This window comes from Haemorhous mexicanus, chromosome 18 (assembly GCF_027477595.1).
Source record: "Haemorhous mexicanus isolate bHaeMex1 chromosome 18, bHaeMex1.pri, whole genome shotgun sequence".
Lineage (NCBI taxonomy): Eukaryota > Metazoa > Chordata > Aves > Passeriformes > Fringillidae > Haemorhous > Haemorhous mexicanus.
In genome coordinates this window covers 9,948,456-9,974,798 of record NC_082358.1, presented here as the reverse complement: position 1 = coordinate 9,974,798, position 26,343 = coordinate 9,948,456, and the positions used below count along the sequence as shown (strand labels likewise).

Below are 26,343 nucleotides of genomic sequence, written 5' to 3'. Positions count from 1 at the left end.
GAGGGCTCACCCTGTGCCCCCGTGGGGCTGTGACAGCGAGAGGCTGTGCCACAGCCCTGCACACACACCGCAGCTGTGCTGGTACATTTATGCACTAGACCTTGAAGATGTTCCACTGTTTGTTTTCCTTTCATTGCCATAAGCAAACTCACTGACTGTGAAAAGGGATAAATTAGCATCTCCAAAGGCTGGGTCCCTCTCCATTCTGAAAACAAGCAGCAGCTCAGCTCCCTCATCCTCCCTCCCTGCCTCCCACCCGTGCTGTGCCAGCACAGCTCTTTGTGGAACTGGCCCAAACCACGGCTACTCTGCTTTCTTGGTGAGCCAAACACATTTTAAGCTCTTGGCTGAATCTGTGAACACAGAGGTCACTTGTAGTTCTTAGATGAAGTCTCACAGGCTGATCACTGCGTTGATTTTTAACCTGTGCTGTTCTGGCTGAGTGCAGTAACTTGTATTTCCAAGAAGTCTCTAAACCCCATTGTTTGTGTTCCAGCATTGCTGTCACAATTCTGAGCAGCCCTGTGCTGCTCACTGAGCCGTGTGGCAGCAACCAGCCTCATGTGCCAGGCCACTACACGGGTGACACACGTCCCACCTGGGCTCTCACCTGAGCTCTCACCTGGCTCTGTCTTCTGCCAGGACCTTCTGTGCTGCTCCCCAGGCAGCTGCCTGCCTCTCCTGGTGTGTATTCCCCCGAATTCAAGGCAGGGTAAACCTCCCAGTGCCCAGACTCTCTGCCTTCACCAGCTGAACACAGACGACATCCTGCACAGGTATCCCAAATTTGGAACTTTATTTATAAAATGACTCATACAGGGACACAGTCCTGAAAGACTTCAGCCTGACAGGGCAAAATCACTGGGCAGGGCACAGTGAGACTGCTGAGGGTGACTGTAGCTATTGCCAGGGGCTAGTTGGTGGATGCAGAGCCCCTTTCTGTGCTGCTTTAGGGGCAAGCTAGAGTTCTTACACTGCTGAGTATATGCCAATGAATGCCACCATGCTATGTACAGACTTTGATAAGAACTTTTCCCCTAAATTAGATGGAGGAGATGAAAATGGCTTGGCAAAACAACGTGACCTCAGAAAGAATTCCCCAAGAGCTCGGGAGCAGCTCAAGTGTGGACACACAGTGAATTATTCAAAGGGCTGCCTCCATTTCTCTGTTCTCTCCTTCCAGATGAACTTAAATCCATACAGTGGGATAGTGGGACAATCATTTCTTCCCTTTGGTGCTATATTTAGATCATTCCTGCCAGCCAGGGTGGGAGAAAGAGCCCAACAGTTCCCAGCAAACACACGATGATGAACATCCAGAGGAAGATCCTGTCGATGACCATTGCAACGTACTTCCAGTCTTCCTTCACCTGGAACACAGAGGGGACAGGCCAGCTATTAACATTTACTGGAGATTTAAATTTATGAAAACTCTCAGAGCTTTATTCCAAAGTAGGATATTTTTACATAATTCCTGAGATAAGAGGGGGAGATCTTGCTCACACTTAGTGGAGCTGTAAAATGGCAAAGGTTTATTCATCAATCACCTGAGGGATCCCCAGACTGCAGGGGCGTGCATGTGAAGTCCCAAATCCCATGGATAACACACTGTGTATAATTAAGGCCATCTGCACACTCACTCTCCCATTTTCCATCAGCAGCAGCTGTAACTGGGTGTGTAAATGAGGCTGTGATTCAGGCTGGGGCAGTGGGGGGTAAGAAATGACTCCTTTCCCCGTGCTCATAAATAGATTTGCTTACAGATTAACAAAGCCAAACTCCTGTGTAAAGGATTCACAGCTTTGGGTGAATAAGCAGTGAGAATGAACCAGCAAATACAAGCACCCTCACTCTCCTTTTCCCCCATTTTTGCCTTGCTGTGGGAGGATTTTCCAGCAATTCCTCTCCAGGGAGTTCTAGTACCATGAGGCAGAAATGGTAAATGACTGCTTCATTAAGAAACCACATATATGTGAAAACCTCTTTTATTACATAATTAATTTCTTTCCCAGGAAGAGGCCTGATCAGATGGTAAAGTTCTATTTGATATGACTGTACCCATTATGATTTCCTACAATTTCCCACTTGGTGATTAATAGACCCAAGGGCAGAAATTTGGCATGCTGCCTTGTTCTTTGGGGAAAACATCTCAGCAGGAGCCCACTCAAACCTCCCCAGGGGCTGTGAGTGGAGAAAGGAGAAGGGGACTGCAAAGCTGCCAAAAATGCATTTTGGTAAAGGAAGCAATCCAGCTGTCAGTGCAGTGCCCTTTGCAGCAGAGGATGTTTCCACAGGTACAGTGGTGTTGCTGAGCTCCTTGGCTCAGTGAGCAGCTTTGTGAGCTGGGAAATGGGGCATGCCCTGGAGACCATATTATATTTTCTCTGAACAAAGCATTTTCAATTTCAGGAATATCTGAATGTTGTCAAAAGCATAAGAATGGGTTCAATGTTTTCATTCAATGGACAGGTTTATTCCTTTTAAAAGCAGCATTGAGTTAAGTCAGCCTTTACTACTGAATAGGCAGAGAAAACAACCAGGTTCATCCTGCATCTTGTCACCTTCTTAGGAAATATCATGATTGTACAGACCTCTGCACAACCATCTGTAATCAGAGTAAGGAAAAAAAATACTGACCCTTGAAAACAAAAGGAATTCTCTCATCCTAAGATTCTATAATTTCCCTGGGCTGTGAACTATAATTTATTCAAATTTATAAAATCATGTAGTGACAGGGCAAGGGGCAATGACATTAAACTGAATTGTAGTGGTTTAGATCAGAAATTAGGAAGAAATCCTTTACTGTGGGGGTGCTGAGGCCCTGGCATGGCTGTTCAGAGAAGCTGTGGATGTCCCATCCCTGGAAAGTTCAAGGGCAGGTGGGATGGGGCTCTGCTCATGGCAGGTGGAATGAGATGAGCTTTAAGATCCCTTCCAAGCCAAACCATTCTGTGATTCTACAATTCTGTGATAGGAGCTCAGTGGATAACTCCCTTTTGCTGCACTTACCTTCTGACCTATTCATCACTTGCAGAGAGTTGGAGCTTCTGATGTTTAAAATTCACATGAGAAAGGCATCTAAGCAAGCCCTGGAGGATTGTTTTTATGGGATTAATGTCTTATGATGTAACCAACGTGTAAAGCAAATCTGAAATTTCCCATCTGATGTTCAGCTGGAAAGCTGGATTGAGTAAATAATGCCTCATTCTGGTGTAATAACTTTCTTTGAATATTTATGCTAGTAAAAATAAGTGCTAGATGACAGAAAGAAAAGAAACTTGATGAGTTTCTCTCTGAGCAAAGAGGAGGAAAGTGGGGGAAGAACAACTTGCAGGGGGATTTGCTTTCTAATGTGATGGTGTATGCAGAAATACAGAGCCCATTTTGAAAATGATGGCTGGGATTGCATCAGATATTTGTAAAATCAATACCCAACTTCAGACTGAGAGCACAGAGGGTGAAACTGGAAATTATGGGGAGATAATAAAAAAAAAAAGAGGATGAGGAAGATAAAATTATTCGGATTTTTAATTTTGCATTCCACCACCATTGTAGCATTTCCTCGTGGTCCAGCAGCCCACGTGGAGTCTGATCCACAGAGATCCCTCTGACATCCATGCAGCTGCCAACATCTGGCACCACAACTCCTGACCTCTACTCTGATTAGTTTTTAAGAAGCTCACTCAAAATTATTTTTGGGAAAGGATCATGGGAAGAACCAGCTGACTCCCCCATTCTCAAACTCCTGAAAAATGGGAATCTGCAGCTCTGCCCTGGTCCAGCTCCTCCTGGGGCTGAGCCTCAGGATTGAGTGGAGGATTGAGGGGCCTTGGTGACATCTGATCCCCAGGACCAGAGTCTGCAACACAGATTAGAGCAGTCCCAGGCAGTTTTATTGTACTTTGTTAAAAATAACCCTGTGAGATTATCCTGTTTCCTCCCCCTCAGCTTTATTCCTTCCCATTTTATTTTTAAATATCTTCATATCAGAGCACTGCAGAGATGCACACAACCATGGACAGAACAAGTTCCCAGATGGTGCTGGTGCTGTCTGGTTATTTTGGTTGATGTGTGACATGGAACTTGTTTTGCCTTTCAGTCTGTAATTAATTTCTAATGGCATTTCCATCTTCTGCTGGGACAATTCCACCATGTGTTTTCCCCAGCGCCCCATTGTGCCTGTATTGTTTGCAGATATCTTTCTGTAACAAACAACTGCCTCTTCCATTTCCCATTTTCTCTTTGCTGGAGCACTTAATTAAATGAGCTATTTACTTTTAATTTAGAAGCACTGCCCCTGTGGCAATGGAGCTTTAGAGAAAAAAATTAAAAAGACATGAACTTAAAAGAAGCTCTCTTCTCCTTCTGGGAAGGTGAATGGCTCTGGAAATATTGCCCACCAGACAGCGAGATGTGTCTCAGCAGCTGCACCAGAGGTGCATGCTGATAGATTTATTGAAGACTTCCATGAAGAAATGCCACAATTTGATTTTAAGATGAAAGCACATTTCTGAGTACTGATTCTTTTCCCCAATAAATTCTCATTTTATTAGATCAGTTCTGCTCCTCACAGTATATTTCAGTTCCAGGAGATCGTTTTCCTTCTTCTTTTTCATTTCCACTGGGAGAAAAAATTGTGCTTTCCTACTTAATGTTACTTGGGTGCAGAGAGAGAAAATAGTGCAGCCCCACCATGGAGCCAGCATTATCCCCTCTATCTGAAAACTCAAGCTCTGCCTTCTGTGCCAACCACAGCTGCTGTGGAACAGGGGAGAAAGGTCACCCTGAATCCCCAGGGGAACCCAAAAAGCTGCCCACAGCTCTTTGCTGGATATTTTCCTGGTGCCTTTCCTCACAGCCCGGGCTGGCAGGAGCTTGGGTCAGAGACCAAAGGCTCAAAGCTGTTCCTTTTCTTCTGCTTTTGATGTTTAGCACTGTAAATAGCTTTCTCCTCAGGATAATCACTTAATTTTAAGAGGGAAGAGCAGCAGAAGAAGGTATCAGAAGAAAATTTGTGGCTTTTGAAGACTGCTTCATTAAAAAAAATTAAGAGGAAGGAACCCGAGATATTAATTGAGTCCATTCTTGTTAACACCAACCAGCTCAGCAGGGAGAATCATTTGAAATGGGAAGTATTATTGGTGTAATATTTTTTCATTTGCACCATGGGGAAAAAATTGAGCTAAACCCAACTGACATCCAAGGGTTTACTTGTGATTATTGCCAGAGGGAGAGAGCAGACTTTAATTCCTGCACTCCTAATGTGCTTCTGAAGTGCTTTACCCTGGCAAGGAGTTTTGGACTGGCAACTAATGAAGATGAGGATTCACAGCCCATCTCTGCCACAGATTTGTTCTGTGACCTTGAATAGAAAGTTTGTGTTTTGGCTGTAACTCCTCAACGTAAGGAATTAACAGTTCTTTCCTCAAAGGGATGCTGTGAAGCAAAATCCATTGAAGAACAGAGGCCCTTAACTATGATACCAAAGAGTATAGAAATGGACAGTAGTATTTAAGCTTTTCTTGCTGCTGCTCAGTGCTGTGAAAAATGCAAATAAAAGACACTCTCCATGCTCAGGAAGTCTTGTATAAACACACTATGACTTGCACTGATTCTAAACTTTAAGAAATTTCACCTGTAGACAAAGCTAAAAAGCTCCTTTTGCATATGGATCTGCCCAGGAAAAGGTAGAAAAGACTTTTCTTTAATAAGATGACAAACTTCAAGGTTATCTTGTGCCTTCTTTCATTATAGCCATAATTACTAGCACACAATATCCATAGTCCTGCAGGAAAGAGCTACAACAGCTGTGAAAGGATGTGGCATTTGTTATCTGTATCACTGTCTCCATGAAAAAAAATATTTTCAGCCTCTACTCCCTTTATTTGCAGCCATATTCACCCCCACAGAATAAACAGGAAATTTGTTCCCCCACGTCCCTGCATAGAGCCAACTGCTCCAGTGGAAATCCACTAATGAAAAATCACATCATGAGACGTGAGCAGAGCTGAACAGACCCTGCAGTATCCCCACTCTACCACAGCTTCCCACAGCCTGCTTGGCAATTTGCTTCCCTGGGCTCCACAGTCACAGTCAGTGATTAATAAAAAGCAGAGAGTGTGAATTCCCCATTTGTCAGAGGCTTAAATAAGGAATAAGTCTCTGTTCCTGTGAGATGGCTGCACTTTGGGTCTCTCACAAAACTAACTGCTTCTTTGCTGCATAACAACATCTTTATTCACCTATTCACTATTCATCTTTGGACACCTCCAGTGGCCAAAACCCACACCAGAGGTATGGCTGGGCCTGCCTCAACACGTACACACTCAGCACAGCTCAAGGCTTGCTGTGGCTCCCTTAGCAGCTCATTTCTGCCCCTCTGAAGGAGAGCAGGCTCCCCTGGGACACTCACCGAGAAATCCGCGTCCTCCGCCCGCAGGTGGTCTGCGATGTAGTGAACCCCCTCCACTGCCAGCTTCAGGGCTGGGGACATCAGCACCAGGTGCTGCTCTTTGGAGCCGTGGCTCTTGGTCCCCTGGGCTGCTGTGCCGGCCACCTCACCCTTTTTGCACTTGCACTTGCACTGAGGGGGCTTGTGCTGGGGCTGCTCCCCGTTGAGGTGGCACCGCTGGGAGGCTGGAGAGCCGCTGGAGTGGCCGTTGGTCTGGGAGGAGTCCTCCTGCAGGTAGCAGTACTGGATACTCCGGGACCGGCAGCGGATTGTCCCCTCCTCTGCCTTGTTGGGGCTGTACATCTGCTGCACACTCAGTGACCTGCCTTTCAAGACAGAGGTGGCCTGGGCGTCGCTCAGGGGGTGGCAGGAGGGCTGTGGAGAGGAGCAGGTCGCCTGTACGGGCTCTGGGTGCAGTACAGAGTACTGCCCCGATGGGGACTTGCAGATGGGCTGAGGCTTGGCTGGCTCCTCGAGGTGGGCACAGAAGGAGGAGGTGGGGGATGGCTCATTGCTCTGGGGGCTGGGGGAGGATGAGGTAGTGAAGTTGGGCTCCACGTCCATCTCGGACCAAAGCCTCGGCACGTTGGTTATTTTGTGCATGGACTCAATGAGCTTCTTGCAATTGTCCTTCACTGTGGAGGGACGTTTCATGAAAAGGATCCGTGGGACTACGTCAAGGAAGACCCTCCTCACCCAGTCTGGCATGGTGTGGGTGCGGGGGGAGCGGTGGTGCACGTTGAGCACGAAGACAGTGATGATGATAGACAAGGTGACGAATATCATGGTGAAGAGGAGGTACTCCCCAATCAGAGGGATGACCAGGGAGGTGGAGGGGATGATCTCCGTGATGAGCAGCAGGAACACAGTGAGGGACAGCAGCACGGAGATGCACAGGGTTATCTTCTCTCCACACTCAGAGGGCAGGTAAAAGACCAGGACGGTCAGGCAGGAGATCAGCAGGCAGGGGATGATCAGGTTGATGGTGTAGAACAGCGGCAGCCTCCGGATAATGAAGGAATAAGTTATATCAGGGTAGATCTCTGTGCAGCACTCGTATTTCTTGCTGTTGTAATTGCCCACAGCGTTGATGATGACCCACTCCCCACTCTCCCAGTAGTCCAGCTGGTCCACATGGCTGTGCATGCTCACCAAGTCTATCTTGGCTTTGTCGTAGGTCCAGGAGCCAAACTTCATCGTGCAGTTTTGCTGGTCAAAGGGGAAGAAGGTGACATCGATGCTGCAGGAGCTTTTATAGATAGCAGGGGGCATCCATTTAATTCTCCCGTCGTAGAAGAGGTGAGCCTTGGTCAGGTGGGTGACTGCAAAGTCACCGTCAGCACTGGGGACAAATGGAAGACAAAAAAAGGCTCAGACTTCTCTAGGACATGTCAACTCTGTTAAGGAAATAGGATATCTAGTGCCTGGCTTCCAAATGACCTGAGAGATGCACAAGGCACATCATGTCCAAACACTGGATCCATCTACTCTGCCCAGTGGATTTTGAGCTCTTGGCTTACACAAGCCCTGGAATTCATGCACAAGTCAGCCTTCCCCGGCATAAGTCAGTTCCTTGATGTGACTGTACACAGTTTTCTCCCAAAGGTGTCCCAGATGTGCTCTGGAATGAGTTGAGTTTGTTTTAGAAGTGTGAGGAAGTACTATGAGATAATGCGGCTGTGGGCTGGGCAGAATTATTTCTGACAGCTGCTAAAAATGAAAGAGTGTTGGGTAATCAGCCAGTCTTTTATGTGAAAAACAGCAAGAACATCCTATTAGTAGGAATAATGAACATTAATATTTTTATTTCCCAGTTGGGAAGAGCATTGGCTTTTTGTCTTCTCACAGGAACCCTCAGCTGGGGGTTATCAGGTAAACAGATAACAGCCCAGGAGTTTGTATTGGAATTGTATGAATAAATTGTATTTTCCAGACTTTTGGAGGAAGAACCTGAGTTACAAACAGCAGCACTGCCAGACAAAAGACAGGCTGTGCAGGGGAAGAGAGCTTCTGCTAAAAACTTGAGATGAATTATTCAGGCTGATACAGACAGAAAGCTCTCCGCTCCTGCCCAGTGCTTCTGGCTGGAGACAGCCCAGCCTGCAGTTGCCAAAATCCCTGGGCCCTGCTCTGCTGCTTCAGTGCCCAGATGTGCCCTGACAGCAGCCACGCAGTGACAGGGGACAGACCTCTCCTCCTCCCTACCAGCAGCAAGATCATCAACACACGGGTGATCCAGCAGGGCTCCTCAAGCTGCAGAAGGCACAGGAACTTTCTGAATTCATTTCTCTAGGAGACCATTCATTTACAAGCAAAACTGAAAAAAAAAAGACTTTTTGATAGTTTCATAGCATCATGGAATGGTTTGGGTTGGAAAGGACCTTAAGGACAATGTGATTTCAACTCCCTGCCATGGGAGTTTCTTTTTTCCCCTTACACTAGACCAGGTTGCACCAATCCCCATCCAATCTGGCCAGGAACAATTCCAGGGATGCGACAGCCACAGCTTCTCTGAGGAGGACAAAACACCCTGGGATGCTCCTGCCTCACCAGCCCATCAGTATCATGAAAGAATTCCTGACTTTACTGAGTGTGTTTGGATTTCTCATCGCAGTTCAACGCAGAGGAATTTGTAAGCAGGGTAAATCAGCCATGCTGTGTACATAGAATATATCCCAGCCAGCCACATCATGCAAAGGCAGTATTCCCACTTGCCTCACCTTTCATGCATCCATACATTTTTGCCTCCTTCCCCAAGATTTCCACCCACACTGGACCTTCAAGCATATGTTCAGTGAATTGGAAGCTGTGCCTGCTGGCACCCTGCCCATGCAGGGGAGCCTGGAGAGATTCTCTCTCCCCTCCAGTGCGAGACTTTGATTCTGCTCCTCTCCACATGAGAGAGGGAGCAAACAAGGTCACCTGGCTGTTGAGTGCTTTCCAAAGTCTTTCCCCACTCTCCAAGGGACGAAGGTGAGACAACCAACTGCAAACACAGCCTGCAGTTGGGAGACTGGGGAAACCCTGTGTTCTTTTGGACAGCTTTGCTGGGGGAAAACCCATTGCTGTTCCTACAGCCCTGACTGCACCACGTGCATATTGCCTTAGACAGGAAGGTGGGAGACCTGATGAAGTGGGACAGAGAAAATGTGCAGACATTCCTTCAGAGCAGTGGCACGTTCTCATCTCACTCAGTGGAGACCACTCTGTTGTGACAGTTGTCATGAAAATCCAGTTGGAAGAAGGCGTGAGTGCAAGGTAAACATCACAAGAACTGCAGAATTCAGATACTCAGGCCCTCCTGGTTACTCTCACCTGACAGCTTGAGAAATATGTCAGTAATAAAGAGCTGGAGCTCTTATATTTTTATGTCAAACACAGCAGTGCACACCAAGAAAGAGAAAAGACAATTAGTTATTAAAAAAAAAAAAAAAAAAAAAAAGCTGCTGTGTGCTGCATCCTTTGATTTCTCATTTTGAGAAGAAAGGCTGCTCTACTAAATCTGCTAAGTTTATAAGGGTTTAAGGATGGCATTGCTTTACTGACATCTACCAGCCATATTCAACTAAAAAGCTCTGCTGACAGAGAATTTCTATTTTCTTTTGACACTTTCTATTTTCCTGCAGTTGGGAGATACACCATCTCACAAAATTAAGTGTTTTCAGAGTGCATGTAAATGAGGCACACATTTATTTTAATTTCTGATGACGGAATTTAAATCCAAACAGACCTTTAAAAGCCTGAAAATTATCTGTACACACATATGGATATAGTAGAATGTCCTCACTTAAAGCATTTCTCATCAAAGAGCAGTAATAAAGAAAAATTGTGACATTAGGAGCCTGCACCCTTTTGGTACACATTACAGAGATGCTTCTGGAATGTTCAGATTAAAATTCTCTTCAAAGGGAAACCAGAAAATATTTACTGGAAAATGTATACTGATTTGTGCCACCAAATAACTCAAATGCACTGCTTGGAAGGCACCTCTGGAACTGTTTCCTGCCCAATACTCCCTGCTCAAAGCAGGTCAGCTACAAGAGGATCAGGACCTTACCTTGGTGGGTTTTAAATGGCTCCAGGATCTTGGCAACTTGGGTATAAAACTTCCTGGGTGCCCAGGGGAGATGTTTGTGCACTGATGGGACTTCCTTCAGTCACATCCCAGCTTTTGCTTGGTTTGGTGTTTAGGAACCAGCAGTAACTAATGATGTTTTGGCTGCTGCTCAGCAAAAGCTGAAGCACCATTCTCACAAAGGCTGTGCTACACCAGTGGAACCAGCACAGGGGTCTCAGGAGGCTCTGACTCTGCTGGATTGGTGCACTTTGCTCCAATTCTCCCCTTTGCCAAGGATCCTTGCCAGCACTTTGAAGGCAGAGCTCCTGCTCTGTCCTTAGAATGGCAGGAGCAGCCCTTGGGTGTGAACAGAGCAGCAGCCCAGGAGAGGGATCCCTCCCGAAAATCTCCTTCTATCAGCTCCTGCACTGCTGGGTAGAGCCTGGCAGCAAACCTCAGAGCACCTGAAGATGTCTCTCTCCAAAAAAACAACCACTCAACCTGCCAGAAGAATCAGGAGAACTGAAGGGTGAATTAGTGATTTTTTTTTTTTTTTTTGGTCTATTATAAATATAGCTGGTGCAGAATGATGAGATCTGTGCCAATGCACATAAAGAAAAATGTCAAGTATGTTTCCAATTTTAAAGGTTACACTGGGCCATCTTTTGGTATTTCTCCTCCAAAGAGCTTTGGGATGAGTCATTAAACCAGTGTTACTCCACAAATCTAACTGGTTGCAAACATCACAGTATAGCTCACGAGAACAAGCTGCTACAGTACTTTTCAAAAAAACTCTTTGCTTTTCCATGATTTTCAAAAGCTGCCTGACAGATGATCTTCTCACCCAGTCCAGTAATCCCTTTGTGTCCATTTTATCACTGGATGAGTTCCTCAAGATATTTCCTACCCCTAATTACAGAAATTTGTATTTGATTTTCCTTCAGATCTGATCTTGTCTTCCTTATTTCTTCCTTTTTTCTTTTTTTTCTTTTTTTTCTTTTTGGTAGCTGTGGAGTCTAAGGCAGGGATTACTTTCTGGAACAGTTAATCCCAAAAAATACCAAGAAAAGAGAAACTTCTGAATTCTCAATATTCCCAGTGGCTTCTTCCCAGGTTTTACAACCACCAGGCTGGAGAAGACAAATGCTGTGATAATACCATGACTATCCAGCTGAAAAACCAGCCTTAGGCTCAAGGACATGGGCTTGGTTTGCCCTGGGCAGCCTTTAGCAGCTGGAGCACCTGGATGCAAACCTGTGCTTTCAGGGGTTTATCCTCTGGAGCTCCTGTCTTGAGCAAGGGACTCAACACAGTGGTGGAGAAGCAAAAAAAAAAACAAAAAACAAAAAACAAAAAAAAACACCAAAAAAACCCCACCACAAACAAAAAATGCAACCCCCAGGACCATACAAAAATACAATTATTTTTTGGTACTTCAAATATATAAAGAAAAACTAAAATGTGCTTCAAAGCCATTCATGAATGGAAAAACAAATCAATGGTGAGGATTAGATAATTCATTTAGAAATGAATTGGTGGTGCCTGAAGAGCCTTTACAACCTCAGATAAGGAACAAGCTGGTTTTTTGGCAAAGAGGAGGCTTTGTCACTTCACTATGAGGAACTCATATTCCTCTGTTGTACATATGTTATGTCACATCCAGTAGAAACTATCTGCAGAGTCTTGGAACTTGTCTCATCATGCCTGAAAATTCAACAGCCTATTAATTTCCCTGTAGGATATTAATTTCTTTTCAGATTCCTTATGAATGTTGACAACTACATTTAGTCTCTAGGCCAAACCAGCTGAATTTACTGATTTAATTTGGGTCTCTAGAGTGGGTAAATGGAATGTTTTTTACAATAACGAGCAAAGATATGAGAGTAACCTCACAACAAAGGTTTAGGTTTCCTTAAAGATGTAAATCTGAAATCAATTGAAATTTTACCATTTCTGTAATATATAGCCCAAGATGAAAACAGGAGGGGTATTTGTATAATCTTTCCTTAAGGAGTCCATCCCAAACAAAAATACCATATTTCAATACTATTATAAGCAATAATCAGCTCACACTGAACAGCCTGAAGACAGCAAAAGGTCAGTGTGGCCTCTCGCTCCCTTCCACCAAGGTTTCTTTCCACATTCTCTTGTTCTCAGAGACACAGAACCATGTGCAGCTATGTTAAACTCCCTCTAAACTATACACATACATGTGTAAAATATGAGATGGATTCCTTGTTAGCATCACCATGGCTGATCACTATTACTTCCAGCTGAGATGCCCAGCAGGAGAAGCCCTGGCTGGAAATGCAGCTGGTGAAATGATGTGCAAAAGAGCCTCACCTTGGTGTCCCCTCACTCTGGAGGTTTTGCCCTGCAATCCCTAAAATATGTGAAACTTGATGAAGACACTGGCAGCAGCTCCAGATGTGTTTGGCAGGAAGTCAGGTTGAAGAGAGAAGCACATCTCAGGGCAGAAAACATTTAGCACAAGAACAAAGGGAAATGCAGCAGTGAAGACACATGGAATTCATGGAAACCCACTAAAGTCTGGTGCCTAGCTCACATCCATGCTTAATTCATGGATAAAGTAACCAATTAAAAATGCATGATAGACTCATGACAGCCAACAGACAAGTGCATGATTATTAATGCTAAGTGCAGATCAAAGGAGGGAAGCAGCCTGGATTTGGGGAGCTGGGGCACGAGATCTCCCTGTGTCAGCAGGTCCCAGGACAGCCAGATTTGTTACTGCAAGTCAGAGCAGTAAGGCGGGCAGGACTGAAAGACTCTCACTGCCCAGAAGAGGAAGAGAAGCACATTCTGGAGTAGCTGCTGTGGCCAGGAGATCAGACCCTGGAGCCCCTGTAGAGACTCAAGTGACAGCAGCAGTGAACTGCAACAACAGGGCAGAGGGGCAGAGCTTGTGAGGGGCAGGAGCCAAAGGCTGCCCAGCTCAGGGTCTGGGTGTCCTGGACATCTGGGGGATGTCTTCAGTATGAAACCCCAAAATGTCCAGAGACCTAAAGGATACCAAGGTCTCCTGGAGTGTTCCTCATCCCTGGAAGTGTTCAAGGCAAGGTTGAGCAGGGCTTTGAGTATCCTGGTCTAGTGGAAAGTGTCCCTGCCAGTGGGATGAGATAATGTTTAAGATCATTTTTATCCCAAACCATTCTGTCATTCTGTGGTTCCTTACTTCCTGGCCCCTCCTTGCATGGACCATCCTCATCAACTGTGTTGAGCCAAGGGAGAGGAAGCAGAGGTGACATATCAGGTTCTTCTGAGCCAGTAGCTCCAGCAAAAGGATGGGTTGATGCACAAAGGTGGCACGGGGATTTGTGCCATTGCCATGTCATTTCCTCTGGCACCATGGTCCACCACAACAACCACCAGAAGCTCCAAAAATAATAATCCTTACCATTGTCATTAATTAAACAACTAGAATAACAAGGACGTTATTTTTTCTTTCCAGTAGAAGCTGTGAACACCTTTCTTGGCTGCCAAGTGAGGCACTTTGGATGCAATATTCATGTTCAGAGTGTGTCATGTTCAGAGAGGGCAGGAAGGTCCAAGTGCCTCTGAATGAATCATTTACATCGGGCTAATCTCTGAAAGGTGCTCAGTGAGGATGCAGTGATTTCCGAGAGGTTTGCAATCACTCCACACCACTGAGGATCCAGAATGAGCTAATGGGAAAGATAACAGCCCCTGTAGTCTCCAAAGCTCACAGTCCCCTGGGCAGAATCCATCTTCAGCCATTTATTTTGGTATTTAAACAGAAGCAAATCATATCAAGCTAGAACCAGGCAACTGTTTATTAAAACCAAGCCTGGCTGCTGCTGTGAGGGTTTTCTCTGAGTGTTAGCCACATGCAAAGATGCTTTTCTTTGATGCCTGCAGCAAGTGTTTTCTCTGGGGCCTGTGCTGGGCCGGGGGACTGGAATATCTGACATCCTGGGAGACTAAAGAGCTGTGGTGTAGGCTCCAGGGAGAAAACAGCCTTGGCACTTGGGAAGCATTTCTAAGAATATCAACAGGCTCCAAAGGAAAGAAAGAAAACCACAACCTGCTCCCCAGGAAGTGTCCTTACAAGGAACAGATTCCAAGTATCTGCAATGAGGAACAAATACCTCTTTAGAAATCACTCCAGAATGGTATTTAGCTGACCTGAAACCCCTGTTGGTAGATGCCTGACACATTTCAGCATATTTTCCTTATTTAAGCCCATCATCAGTAATTGGCTTTTCCAGCTGATGGTGATGAATTAGGGGAGAGCTCCTGGGTGAAATGAAATTGAAGAGGACTGAAAGCTCAAATCCAGCTTAATTGTGCATCTGACATGTGAAGAGAAAACAATACCTGGCATCCCCCAACAAAACTGGCTGCCCAGAGGAAGGATCATCAGGAGAGCAAAGCCCTTGTGATGAATGCCAGTCATGTCATTTACAGCATGTTATAGAATCTACATGAACTCCAACCACAGAGAACAAAATAAAGTGGAATTATTGCAGGAAACAGTTTAACCTCATGAACAGAGAAAATTTGCAAGGATGGGTTTGCCCTCTGGTCACAGTGCTCCCACTCACTTGTTATAAAGGACAATGTCTGGCCTCCAGATGAGCTCCGAGGGGATTCGGATGGAGGTGACATTTTCATATTCCTGGGGGTCCCAGCGCAGCTTGTAGTCATGCCACTCCTGCCAAAAATGAGGTGGTTACAAAGCTGGGAGAGTTCAGCAGAAAAACTGAAAAGAAATATGAAAAAACACATATTTGGGGGCACCCACCTGCTTCACCCACACATTCGTGGTCATCATTTGATTTTTCTCATCCTGAAATGCAAGATCAGATATTGGTTACAGGAGCAGATTAAGAGGCCCAAAGAACCCTCTTAATTTCCCTTAATTGTGTTTCATTTACATAATTACAAATCACATCTGCAATAAATGTAAATTCTGTCTTGGAAATAAAAAGCAGATGTTTCTGTCATTTGACATGGGACAGGGCACAGCTGTCTGATACCACTGAACAGCTGAGCCTGCACCTAAGCAATCCTGTGAGCAGATGGACTGGAATTTATTGGGATTTTACTCAGTGCTGATGGATTCAGCCTAGGATGATGATACCAGGTAGAGGAAAAAGCTCCCCAGCCTGCCTTTGACCTGAGCAGTGAAGGAGGGGAGTGATGGATATATAAACCCTGACTCACACACGTGTGGTGGATTCCAGTGCTCAGCTTCATCTGCAAGGGTGTTCTCCTGTGAAACATTACCCATGGACACAGTTCTGGACACAAGAAGCTCAGCACATTTCTCCTTCTGCCAGCTTGATGAGCTTGTGGCAGTATGGATTGGGATTTCTGAACAAACCCCAGCTGCTCTGCTGACATGGAATTCTTGGGCAGCCTGGTGCACTTTCTGTGCACAAACAGCATGGAAAAGTAGGACTGTATATACATATTTAAATAATGTCAGGCATTTCTAATGCTGGCAGCACTGCAGTAGAGTTAATTACTGTTTGCTGCTTGCCTTTTGTGCCCTCTGTAAGTGACTCAGATGAATTACGTGGTGCAGAGCCTAGTGCTGGTCTGACTGAAGTGTCCCACCAGAGCTCAGGGTTTATTTGTTTTTTATCTCTTGCCTTGGTTGGCACCAAACCCAGCTGAGTTGGCAGAGCTCAGCTGACAGCAAACTGCTCATCATTAACCTTGCTCTTGTGGCAGTTCAGGATTGATTGTGAACATTAAACCCAGGAAGTTTGGGGGGAGCTCTGCCTCCTCCTCCCTGAGCCTCCTCATTGCTGTTGTGGCACCAGATGTGACACCTGAGCAGAGATTCTTTGCCCTGAGGTTAGGGACCAGAAGCACATGGAGAGAGGAGGAATGCAAAAACACTCCAGTGAGAAACAGAGGGAGAGAAAACTTCCAGCTGCTTCTTTGGCTGCTGATGGGAGATGAAGAATGCCATGACCTGGTCCAGTCCTTGAGAACCTGCTTCTCTTACCACTTTGCAATTCAAGCACCTGAGGGTCTCCACCACAGCCCCTCCATGGGCCATCCCAGTGTAGCCTTTTCCTGGAATTCTCCTCCCTGGAGCCACCCTTGGTGGAAGTTCCTGCCCATCACCACACCATCTTCCTGACCCGAGTGAAGCACAGCTCCAGTCCCAGGGGATTATCTGGGAGGGGTTTGCAATGTGATAATGGCCAAGTTCCTCCTCAGCTGGATGCTCCTCAGGGAGCCAGCCCAGAGGGCAGCAGTGACTCCACAGCCATGGGGGTGTTGCACTGCCTGGCCCCTTCTCTCAAGGTGAGCACAGCAGGTGAGCTCCTGCAGACACACGGGCACAGCACTCCAAGTGTGTCTCTTGGTGGCTGCTCCTGGACACATATTTGACCTCTTCCTCCTTATCTCTGGTCCCAGAAAACCCTCAGCAATCCAGGGTGAGGTAAGGCAGGAATGTAGAGTTCCCCATTGATTTCTGTTCCCCTGCCCCCAGCTTTTGTCAGCAGGAGCAGGGGTTTGAATACAGCTCTGATTTCCCTTTCAGACTCCGTGTCGTTGGGAGCTGAGCATTGTGTCTAACAACTGCAGCAGGGTCTGCACCGAAACTGTCACTGTCAGGAAGGGGGAGAGCAGCTGAAGAGCCACAGTGGTGGCAGGAGTGTCACCAGGCACAGACTGGGGCAGCAGGGGTGAGAGCTCTCTTCCAGCCATGCCCACAGGTCCCAGCACAGCTCTGCCTGAGAGCTGCACTTCTAACCACTGACATGGTTTTAAGAAGATTAATTTTTCTTAAGTAAACTGGGAAAGCTCTGTGGAGCAGGTGTATCGATCCCCCTCTCCCACGATTCAGCAGCTGCATAATGGAAATCTCTCTCATGCCTCCACAGTCACTAATGTCTTATCTTTAGTCTTATCAATTATTCAGATGAGAACCATGCAACAACATTAGCAACTGCAAACAGCCCTGGAAGCCTCAGGCTGATGTAAGAGTGAGGAGGGGAATGGGAGACCATTGCTGTGCTGCAAAGCTGGAAGTGGATGGATTCTGCACGAGGAGATGAAACTCTCCAGCAACTGGTGTTTTTTGATTTGATTCCCCATCCCCTGAACCATCTCAGCTGTTTCCTTTTCATCTCAAAAATCTGATTTCAAAATATAGAACTGTGTGGAGAGTCATCTGTTAGGATTGTCCCACACCAGTAATGTCTTTAGGCTGCATTATTCTTTCCATTGTCACAGGAATCACAGAATGGTTTGTATTGGAAGAGGCTTCAAAGCTCATCCAGTTCCAACCCTCTCCAACGCCTTCCACAAGACCAGGCTGACCAAAGCCTCCTCCAGCCTGGCTTTGAACACTTCCAGGGCTGGGGCATTATCACCCCTTTCATTCTGCCACATGACTACAGTAAAAAATGACAGGGAGTCCCCCCTTCTGAAAAATAAGGGGTTGGGACAAGATGGCCTTTAAAGGCCCCTTCCAACCCCAACCATTCTATGAAAGCCAGCCCAATACCTGCTCAAAGAGTGTTCAGCTGCACAGACACTGTCCTGGTAAGTGCCACATGCAAATAGGGACAGGAAGGAGAAAAATGCAGGAGCAAGATCTGGACAAGCTCTAAAGCCTGTGAGTGTGTCTGGCATCTGCAGCCCTGCAGGGACCTCCTTTGTCCAGCACTTGACCCCAACACACTGTGCCAGAGTAATCCCATAAATACTGTTTCAGTGCACATCAGTCTGCGTGCAGACTCTGCTTTTACAGGGCATATACAGTTTGCATGTGTGACTTCCACCTGAGCAAACACTCAGAATTTTCTTGTTAATATCTGCAAGATTAGCTAAAAACCCTTAAAACTTTCATTTGCAGAAATCTCTTCAGGCAATCTCTCTTCCCAAGGCGTGCAAAGCACTGTCCCTATTACCTTGTGTAAATTAGTGTTAATGATCATGGCTCAAATTCCAAATTAGGTATTCGATTTATTATTTTGCCAGAATTCTTTGTCATTTATGCCAGCTGCTCCACTGCCCTGCTGTAATCAGTCCCATGGGTTTTGATAGGGAATTTGGGATTTTGTCTGTAGTAAATGAAGAGTAAAGGATCCACTTTGATGCCCAGCTATTCACATGTGTCCCCCTGTGCTCCACCAGCTGTCTGCATGATCGCTGTTCTCTGCTGAGGGCAGAGCCTTCCCAACCCAACCCTGGGTCAGCCAGTAAAGCCCCCAGGCACCAGGAGCCTCTCCCAGGGCCCAGCCTGGCTAATTTTGGCCTTTGTTGCACAAAGGGGCTGCACTTACGACATCGATGAGCTGGGCGATGGAGAGGCCGAAGCGCACCAGGACCACGTCCGAGATGTTGGCCACGGGACGGGACCACTTGTTATAGCCAGAGAAGAGTTTCTTCAGCAGCCTCTCCTCTGCGTGGGCTCGGGTCTCCACGTGGCCAAAGGCTGTGGGGAAGGAATGGAACACCTGCAGGTCCACGGGCTGGCATAGCTGGAGCCTTCTCCAGAGGGAAACTCCAGCAAACCACAGCCTGGGGACGCACGGGAGGGTGATGCTACCCAGGTGGTTTGTCTCCCCTGACATTGCCAGGTATGTCTCACTCTATTCACCCACTATTACAGAGCAGGGTTGGTCTGAAGAAAGTGGGAGCACCAGTAATACCATCTAGAAAACTCTTCATGAGCCATTCTTCCCTGAGTCTGGTCTAATTTTTATGGCCACTTCGTGGCAAGTTTCTAGCACTGGAGTCTGCAAGCAGGGAAGAAGGATGCTAGGAGGGCAAGCGAAAAAGGAAAATGCACCCTCCTGCTGGGAGATAGAGATTTTGGATCAGATTTGCACATAAAAAACTGGCAGTACATCTATCAGGAAAAAAAGGCAGACTGACATTCAGCTCTTTAACCTGCTCAGTGGATATTTCACAAAAACAATGGGAGAAGGAACACGATGGTGGAGAGCACAAGTTGGATAGCAAGATCCCAGATTTGCTCAGGCATAACTTTAAAAGTTGAAGGCTGCAAGGAGCAGCCCTGACCCTGCACGTAGGCTCCAGGAGCTGTCAGAGGTGCCTGGTGTTGGTTAAAAATTGAAGCCACGTTTCATCCCGGGGCTGCCGGAGGAGCTGCGCTCCTGTGCCGGCTGTGCCAGACAGAGGGGAGAGGGAGCCGGGGGCTGTCCCCACGTCCCTCCTGGAATATGGCTTCTACTTAGTCTGTAGCTGCCCTGGATTATACAAAGGGAAGCATTAGCTGAGCGCTGGCTGTGCTCTCCCCAGCCGGAGCTGTAGCCCCGAGACACATTAACACACTTTACCCAGGGAAGAAAAGCCCGGGCAAGAAGCAGGATGCTGAGCCCCCGTCTGGATTGTCCCTCCTGTCCCCTTTCCACCGTGGCTTTAACCCTTTCTCCATCAAATCAGCCAAGGAGCAGAGAATAAAGGCAGAGCGCTGCCCAGCAGAGGCTAGTGCTCAGGGAACCAGAAATGGTGGGGTAGAAGGGTGGAGGAGTCGGGGAAATTCCCTGTTGACAGGGGCTGGTCCCTGCAGTATGTCTTTGAGACGGATAAGGGAGGAGAGAGCTAAGGAGCAGAGCAAGGGGAGAAGAGCTTTCTCAAACTTACCGGGGAAAATGCTGGCACACAGCAGCAGGAGGAGGTTTCGCTTAGGCACCAGAAATCCCATCGTGGGGCAGAGCTTCAGTGTGCAGAGCCTCCCGTCAGGGCAACTTTTCCGCTCTGAGTCTCTGGATCCTCCAGGTTCATTCCCCTCAACTCCTTTCTCTCTCTCCCTCTGGGAAGGGATAGCAGGTGGTGCTCTGTTGTTGTTTATTTTTATTTTAATTTTTTTTTCCTTCTCTCTTCTGAGTGATCTCCAGCTCTGGCTCCTCGAAGGATGCTCTTTGCTGGGACGCTGCACTCGTTTACTCACAGTGATGTGCCAGGGCTGCAGAGAGCTCCTGGGGGAGCCGGGGGTGCCCAACCTCGCTGGGCTCCCCTCTGCTCCTCTCCCCTTTCCTGCGGGGTGCTTGGCTGCTGGTTTGTTGTTCCCTGCTGCTGATTTCAGCCTTCCCCCAGCCCTCGGGGCAGCCTTCGCTCGGGTTCTGCTGCTGACGGGCCACCGATGATGCCTCTGGAGCAGAGAGGGAGCACAGCGTGTTTGTATATTTAATGTAGTCAGTCCTGCCCACCTCCTGCTTAGGAGGAGGAGGAGGAGGAGGAGGAGAGAATGCCTGCGCTCCAGCAAACAGGCTGCAGGGAGGAAAACTTTTGCAGGAGGAATAAAGGGGGAGATGCGGAGCCCAGCTGCAGCCAGAGGTGCATATGGGGCCAGCTGGGATCTCTATAGCACCGGAAGCCCAAACAGTTCTTAATTAACGAAAGCTGTCTCTTTAATCTCGTCCAACTGCTTTTCAAAATCACTCCAGTGTAATTAGACTGAGATATTTCTGGCTTGGGCACGTATCTTTGCTGTCAATAATTACTGGGGTGATGAACCTGCCCAGGAGAATGGTGCTGTACAAACATGTAGTACAAATACAAATATTAGTGTCTGCCCACGGACAATATTGCAAATCAGGGGTGAGACTGAGACGGGGCCACTTGGATTTATCCATATGTTTGAATGTACATTAAATACATCACAAAAAACTCTAATGAAGTCTTGCAAATTTGGTGGAGGAAAGGATAACTCCTTGTGTTGGCAAGGAATTATTATTCCAGCCCTTCATCTCACATCCCTGATTCCTTGCATGGGAGACATGGAGTGGAACTCTCCCCATTTCATTTCCAAACTAGCTTTGATATTAACACAATTACTTCCACACGGATAGCAAATGGATTTAATTTTCAGGCAGGGGTAATGTTGCCAGCTGCAAAATTAATCAGAGTCTGTTCTAATAGTATTAGCTACATATTTTATGTATAATACTTTCCCTACTCCCAAAGCATCTCAAATATCTTCCAATATAATTGATTGCTCACTGCAAATGGGGAGGATTAAAGTCACAAGAGAAAATAGGTCTGTAGTGAGATTATAAATAACATCACTATAGTACCAAACTTGTCTTGTTTTTCTTATCTCATCTCTTCCTCAACAATTGTCAGGCTTTCCAGTGACAAATTACACCCTATTTTCCCACTTTATGGATTCCTGCACAGTTTCCTGCTTTGTTTTTGGAGTCCTGACCCTCACTGAGCACCTGTGATTTGCTATATAAATCTATAGTTCTCATTCCAGGGAACCATGCAGCATTAATTTAATAAGCAGCAGATGTGAGATCAAATTAACTCGGAGCTGAAGCATGGGATACATCCTGAGAGCCAGGTCCTGTGCAGCTCTGAGCACCTCCACCAAGAGGGGAGCAATCACTCCCCACCAGGGTTAAAACAGCATCACTCTGTCTCCCACTGCAGCCACACATTCCCAAAAACAATGCTAATAAACCTCCTAGCATTTTGTTAAACACCTTTTGTCTGGAACCTGAAGTCTGCAGGTTCTTGTGCCCCTTGTCATGTCCAGCCCTGCTCAGTTCTGCCCCAGCAGCATTCAGTGAGGGAATCCTGGCTTTCTGTCCACCTATATCCAGCCACAAGCACCAAACACAGGAAATAGTGGGGAATAGGATTTCTAAAGGCCATTTTTCAATGAGGCTGGTGCTCTGCACAGGTCACACACTGAGCAGCCAAACCCAAGGGATGCAAGATCAACTATTCCCTTCTGAAAACCTTGGCCATAAATAATACAGGTATCCTTGACTACAGGCCCTCCTGTGCAGGGCTGATTCAAATCCCATGGACAAACCCCATCCATCTTCACCTTGCCTGGCTTTCCATGCTGGCGAGCAAACCCTGCCTTTAGATTAACCCTATAAATTATTTTGATTAAAAAAGGATTTCCTTCTTTTGGAAATTAATCGTAAATCACCATTTCCTGTGAGTGAAACGTTTCTCCCTCACGTCGCTGGCCATGTGTGGAATGAGCATATTTTACAGTGGTTTCTGTGCCTTGAAGTGACCTTGTTAAATCTCACTGCCAGTTTCTTTCTGGATCATTGGGCCATAACAAAATTTCCATCAGCTCCTGTGTGAATTTGGGAGGTGATGACTTCCCCTGGTACATGTGCAAGGGACTCTGGCTGGAACAAAAGATGCCATTTAAAGGTTTTAATTATTTTTTTTTCTTGTGGCAGAAAGCTGCAACTCCAGCCTGATTTCCAGGGACCCAGCTCTGAGTCTCCTCATTATTATTATTATCTTCCTTTGTCCAAAAAAGACGTGGATAATTTGGGTGATCCAGATGTTCACAAAAACCGATTCAAACATCCCAATTATTGAAGATTCTAGACTGAACAAAACAGAAACAAGGCAGTGTTTTCCCAAGGTTTCCAGTGAAATCTCAGACTTGTCCTTGGAAAAAGGGCAAGCCAGTAACAAGCTCAGGTTTGAGCCATTTAGTGGAATTCCATGATTTTGCAAGGATCTTGACTGTGCCTTCTTGCATTCTGCACTCCTCTAAATCTCTTGTCTTCTTTAAACCTTTCTCAAATAATTTTTATTCTATAAAAGACACTGGCAGAAGCAGATTGAAGGTCCCTGAGAGGTGGGTGCTTGCACATAAACTGTGCCTAAGCCCCCTCTCCTGCCTCATTCAATATTGAAAATACTCAGCTGCTCGAGAAGGCAGAAGCTGCTGTGCTGCCAGGGAATCCTAGGACTGCACATTTGAATTTGCTCTCTCTCCATGATCTTGTCTTGGATGCCACAGCCAGCTCTCCAGGGCAAGCCCTTGACCTCTGTTTATTTTGTAAAATGTCATTGGGATGTTTAAATCTGCAAGAGTGAGACATTATAATGATAATATCTCCTTACCCGTTGCCCATTTGGGCTTGGCACGGGGAACAGCTCAGGTTAATGGAATGCTTGAGAAACACCAGCTTTGCATTCAAAGGGGATTTTTTTCCTTGTCTCTTTCTTCCTGTGAAAAAGATTTCCCTCTTCTGTTCCTAACTGCTTTTGTCATCAACAGAGGCTTCAGGTGGAGCAAAAGCAGAAGGAAGAAAACCAAGAGTGGAAGGGGAGAGATCTCCTTGCAGTGAAAAGTGCACTGGAATGAGCAGAGCAGAGGGACGTGCAGGGCTGTTTCTGAGCAGAGCAGGCTCCATCTGCCCCTGGGGAAACCTGCGAGCTACTGCTGGCCTCTCAAGAGTGACTCTGATTTATTCATATCCATTTCAGTTTGTTTCTGAAGTGAAAGAATGCTTCAAAAGACATTTTTAACTAAATCAAAGACTTTTTACTGTGTGAGAGGCTTCTGGCCATGCAGGGGAGCTGAGACACCTGCATGGGAGTGAGAACAGCAGTAAAACAACACTGCAGGAATGTAAAAGGATTCAAATCCTAATGAGCACACAGAGAGGTGGGAGAGATGCTGCCTGTAAATGTAGGAATGATTATTTCCAAAGCAGTAGATATAATTATGGAGCCCAGGTTTTTCCAAGGCTTCTCCTTTTCTTGGAAGTTGGCTATGGAGTGGATTTCTTTCCACCACTGAATTCTGCCATATCCTCTTCTTATTTCCTGGAGCACCCTCGTGGCACTGACCAGGCCCTGCAGACCAAGGCAGTGCCATGGCTTTGCTAAACCTCACCCCCAGTGAGAACCCAGCTGTGTCTGAGATGCTCCAAAGCTGCACCTCCCACGTGATTCCCCTCCAGAGCAGTGTCCCTCTCTGGGTGCACACAGTGAGCACACCTGGCAGCCCAGCCATGGCTGCTTGGGACACCACAGGCACACATTGTCCAGGCAGGGTGATGCCTTAGGATTTTAGCTTTTATGTTTTCAGATCCTGTGCTTCTTTAGTGTATAACTCTAAAGCTCCACAGCCTGTTAGTTACTGCCTTCCCATTTTATTCAGGTGAAACAATTCCTCTCTGAGCCTGAAACGCAAGGACACCCCACTGTTTCAGGCTCTGAGATGTATAAACAAAAAGTAAATTGGGAGAGGAGGAGACTGTGGGTATGTGGCTTCATTGCCTGAAGCTGTAATTGGAGGATTAACCCCTGATATGTAAATGGACCAAACTTATAACTGTGTGAAGAACCCATGACCATCGTCCTTCTTGGCTGTAGCCCCTCTCTGAGGCTGTTGACTGCCCAAGGTGTACCTGTTGAAGGCCTTCAATAAATACCTGCTTTCACTCTCTTAATCTTGTCTAGCTGTGTTCTAGGCAGCTCCTCCAAGTCATCCAGCCCCCCAGTGCTGAGCCAGGGCAGCCCATCCATGAGGAGATGCTCAGTGGGGCTGGAACACAGACATGCACACTCCAGAGCAGGGCAGTGTGGCTAATGCAGCATCTCCCCCTCCTCTCTGTGTGCTCACTAGGGTTTGAACCCCAGCACAAGAGCCCTCATGCCTTAACCTTTTGGGTTGCCTTGGAATTCTCACACATTGCCAGGCTGGGAGTTAAGGGAGCTCAGAACCTTGCAGGATTAGCTCCATAACAAAGCTCTGAGGAGAATCCAGTTGAATTCACCTTTGAACAGCCTGTGCTGATGGAGAGCTGAGGGAATTCTCTCATTCCTTCTGTCTCCAGACTTGTTCCCACCTCTGTCCTCCACAGCAACACATTGATTCTCTTTTTGTCTGACCAATGACTCATCATGCCAACAAAACACAATAATCCACACATTTCTTCCTCTCTGGATTTCTCTTCTTCCTGTTGCTCATTCAGGCATATCCTGGGTATTTCTGAATAAGGCTCTTTATTAATGAAGCAACAGGAGGATTTGTGGTTCTGGCTGTACTTAAACAAAGCAACAAACAAAGTGAGCCAAGCATTGAAAGAGGAAATGAAGCAAAGCAGAAAGTCATGGCCTCATTAAGACTTCCAGCTCTACAACTATTAAAGGGCTCATGTTACAGATCAGATGAACCTCTACATCTTATTTGCAAATGCCAGACTCCATTGTAAAGAGCCCATAAAGAGCAAGGAGGCAGCTTTCACTTCTCTTAAGATCCACAAAGATGGATTTTTAAATTAGAGAACTGAGGCATGTTTCTCCAGACAAGTTTGTTCTCCAAGGATAGCTTTGGTTTCACTGCTCAGCTTTGTGGATCTAAATTAGGCTCTTGTCCTTCCTCACCAGAGGGCAAACACTGCCCAATTTACTCACTGTAGAAATCTGGAGCTGAGTGACTGACAAATCCTTTCCTCCAGCAACAGATCACAACTTCCCAGCCAGTGCAAACCTGTCCGAGGGTGCTGCAGGCTACAGGCAAAGCCAGGGCTCCTGAGAAGAGGCTGTAATTAGCTAGATGAGGTGTCTGAGCAAGTCACAACCTCCCCTGAGCTCCTGGCCTGCTGATGGCAAGTGTCACCAACCTGCTGAACAGCCCAGGGCTGTGAGGGTCAGGTGCAGGACCTGCCCATCCATCTGGAGAGCCAGAGCTGGGAGCTTCTCCAGCCACCCCTGTTGGCATCAGGGGAGCTCAGGAGGTCCCTGATGTGAAGCTCTTGATTCCACTGCACAAACATGACCTGGAACAACTCCCATGCCAGGCCTCAGCTCCCTGAACAGAGGATATTTTAGCCAGGCATGGAGAGAAGAGTGATATGAGCCTGAAATACTTCAAATGCTCTCACCAAGGCTGCTGTGAAGACAGAGATGAGCTTTGCCAGAGATAAACCCTTCTCCAGGCTCTGTCTGGATGACTTCAGCCTTCATTTTCATGCCCACACCAGTGTGAATGTGATCTGTGTCCTCTGTGCAAAAATCAGCATTAAAAAAATGCAGCCAGCGGTAGAAACTTGGTGATAAATATTGTGCTTGGCAC

The 26,343-nt window shown here is 46.6% G+C and overlaps 1 protein-coding gene across 1 annotated transcript; it reads right to left on the bottom strand.

Annotated features, from left to right (window-relative positions):
* Nucleotides 1-772: 772 nt before the first annotated feature.
* On the bottom strand, nucleotides 773-26,277 carry CHRNA4 (cholinergic receptor nicotinic alpha 4 subunit). The gene is made up of 7 exons (XM_059862737.1): nucleotides 26,153-26,277; nucleotides 20,133-20,640; nucleotides 18,806-18,957; nucleotides 15,295-15,339; nucleotides 15,095-15,204; nucleotides 6,413-7,793; nucleotides 773-1,370 (listed from the first exon to the last, which is right to left on the bottom strand). The coding sequence occupies exons 2-7, from the start codon at nucleotides 20,191-20,193 to the stop codon at nucleotides 1,245-1,247; spliced, it is 1,875 nt and encodes a 624-aa protein (XP_059718720.1). The 5' UTR covers nucleotides 20,194-20,640; nucleotides 26,153-26,277; the 3' UTR covers nucleotides 773-1,244.
* Nucleotides 26,278-26,343: the final 66 nt, after the last annotated feature.

Excerpts from the sequence above, each read along its gene's own strand:
- CHRNA4 (XM_059862737.1), bottom strand. The coding sequence starts at position 20,193 with ATGGGATTTCTGGTGCCTAAGCGAAACCTCCTCCTGCTGCTGTGTGCC. Across the intron at positions 18,958-20,132 it reads GTGTGCCAGCATTTTCCCCG|CCTTTGGCCACGTGGAGACC; the intron begins GTAAGTTTGAGA and ends CCTTCCCCACAG. Across the intron at positions 15,340-18,805 it reads TCGCCCAGCTCATCGATGTC|GATGAGAAAAATCAAATGAT; the intron begins GTAAGTGCAGCC and ends CTTGCATTTCAG.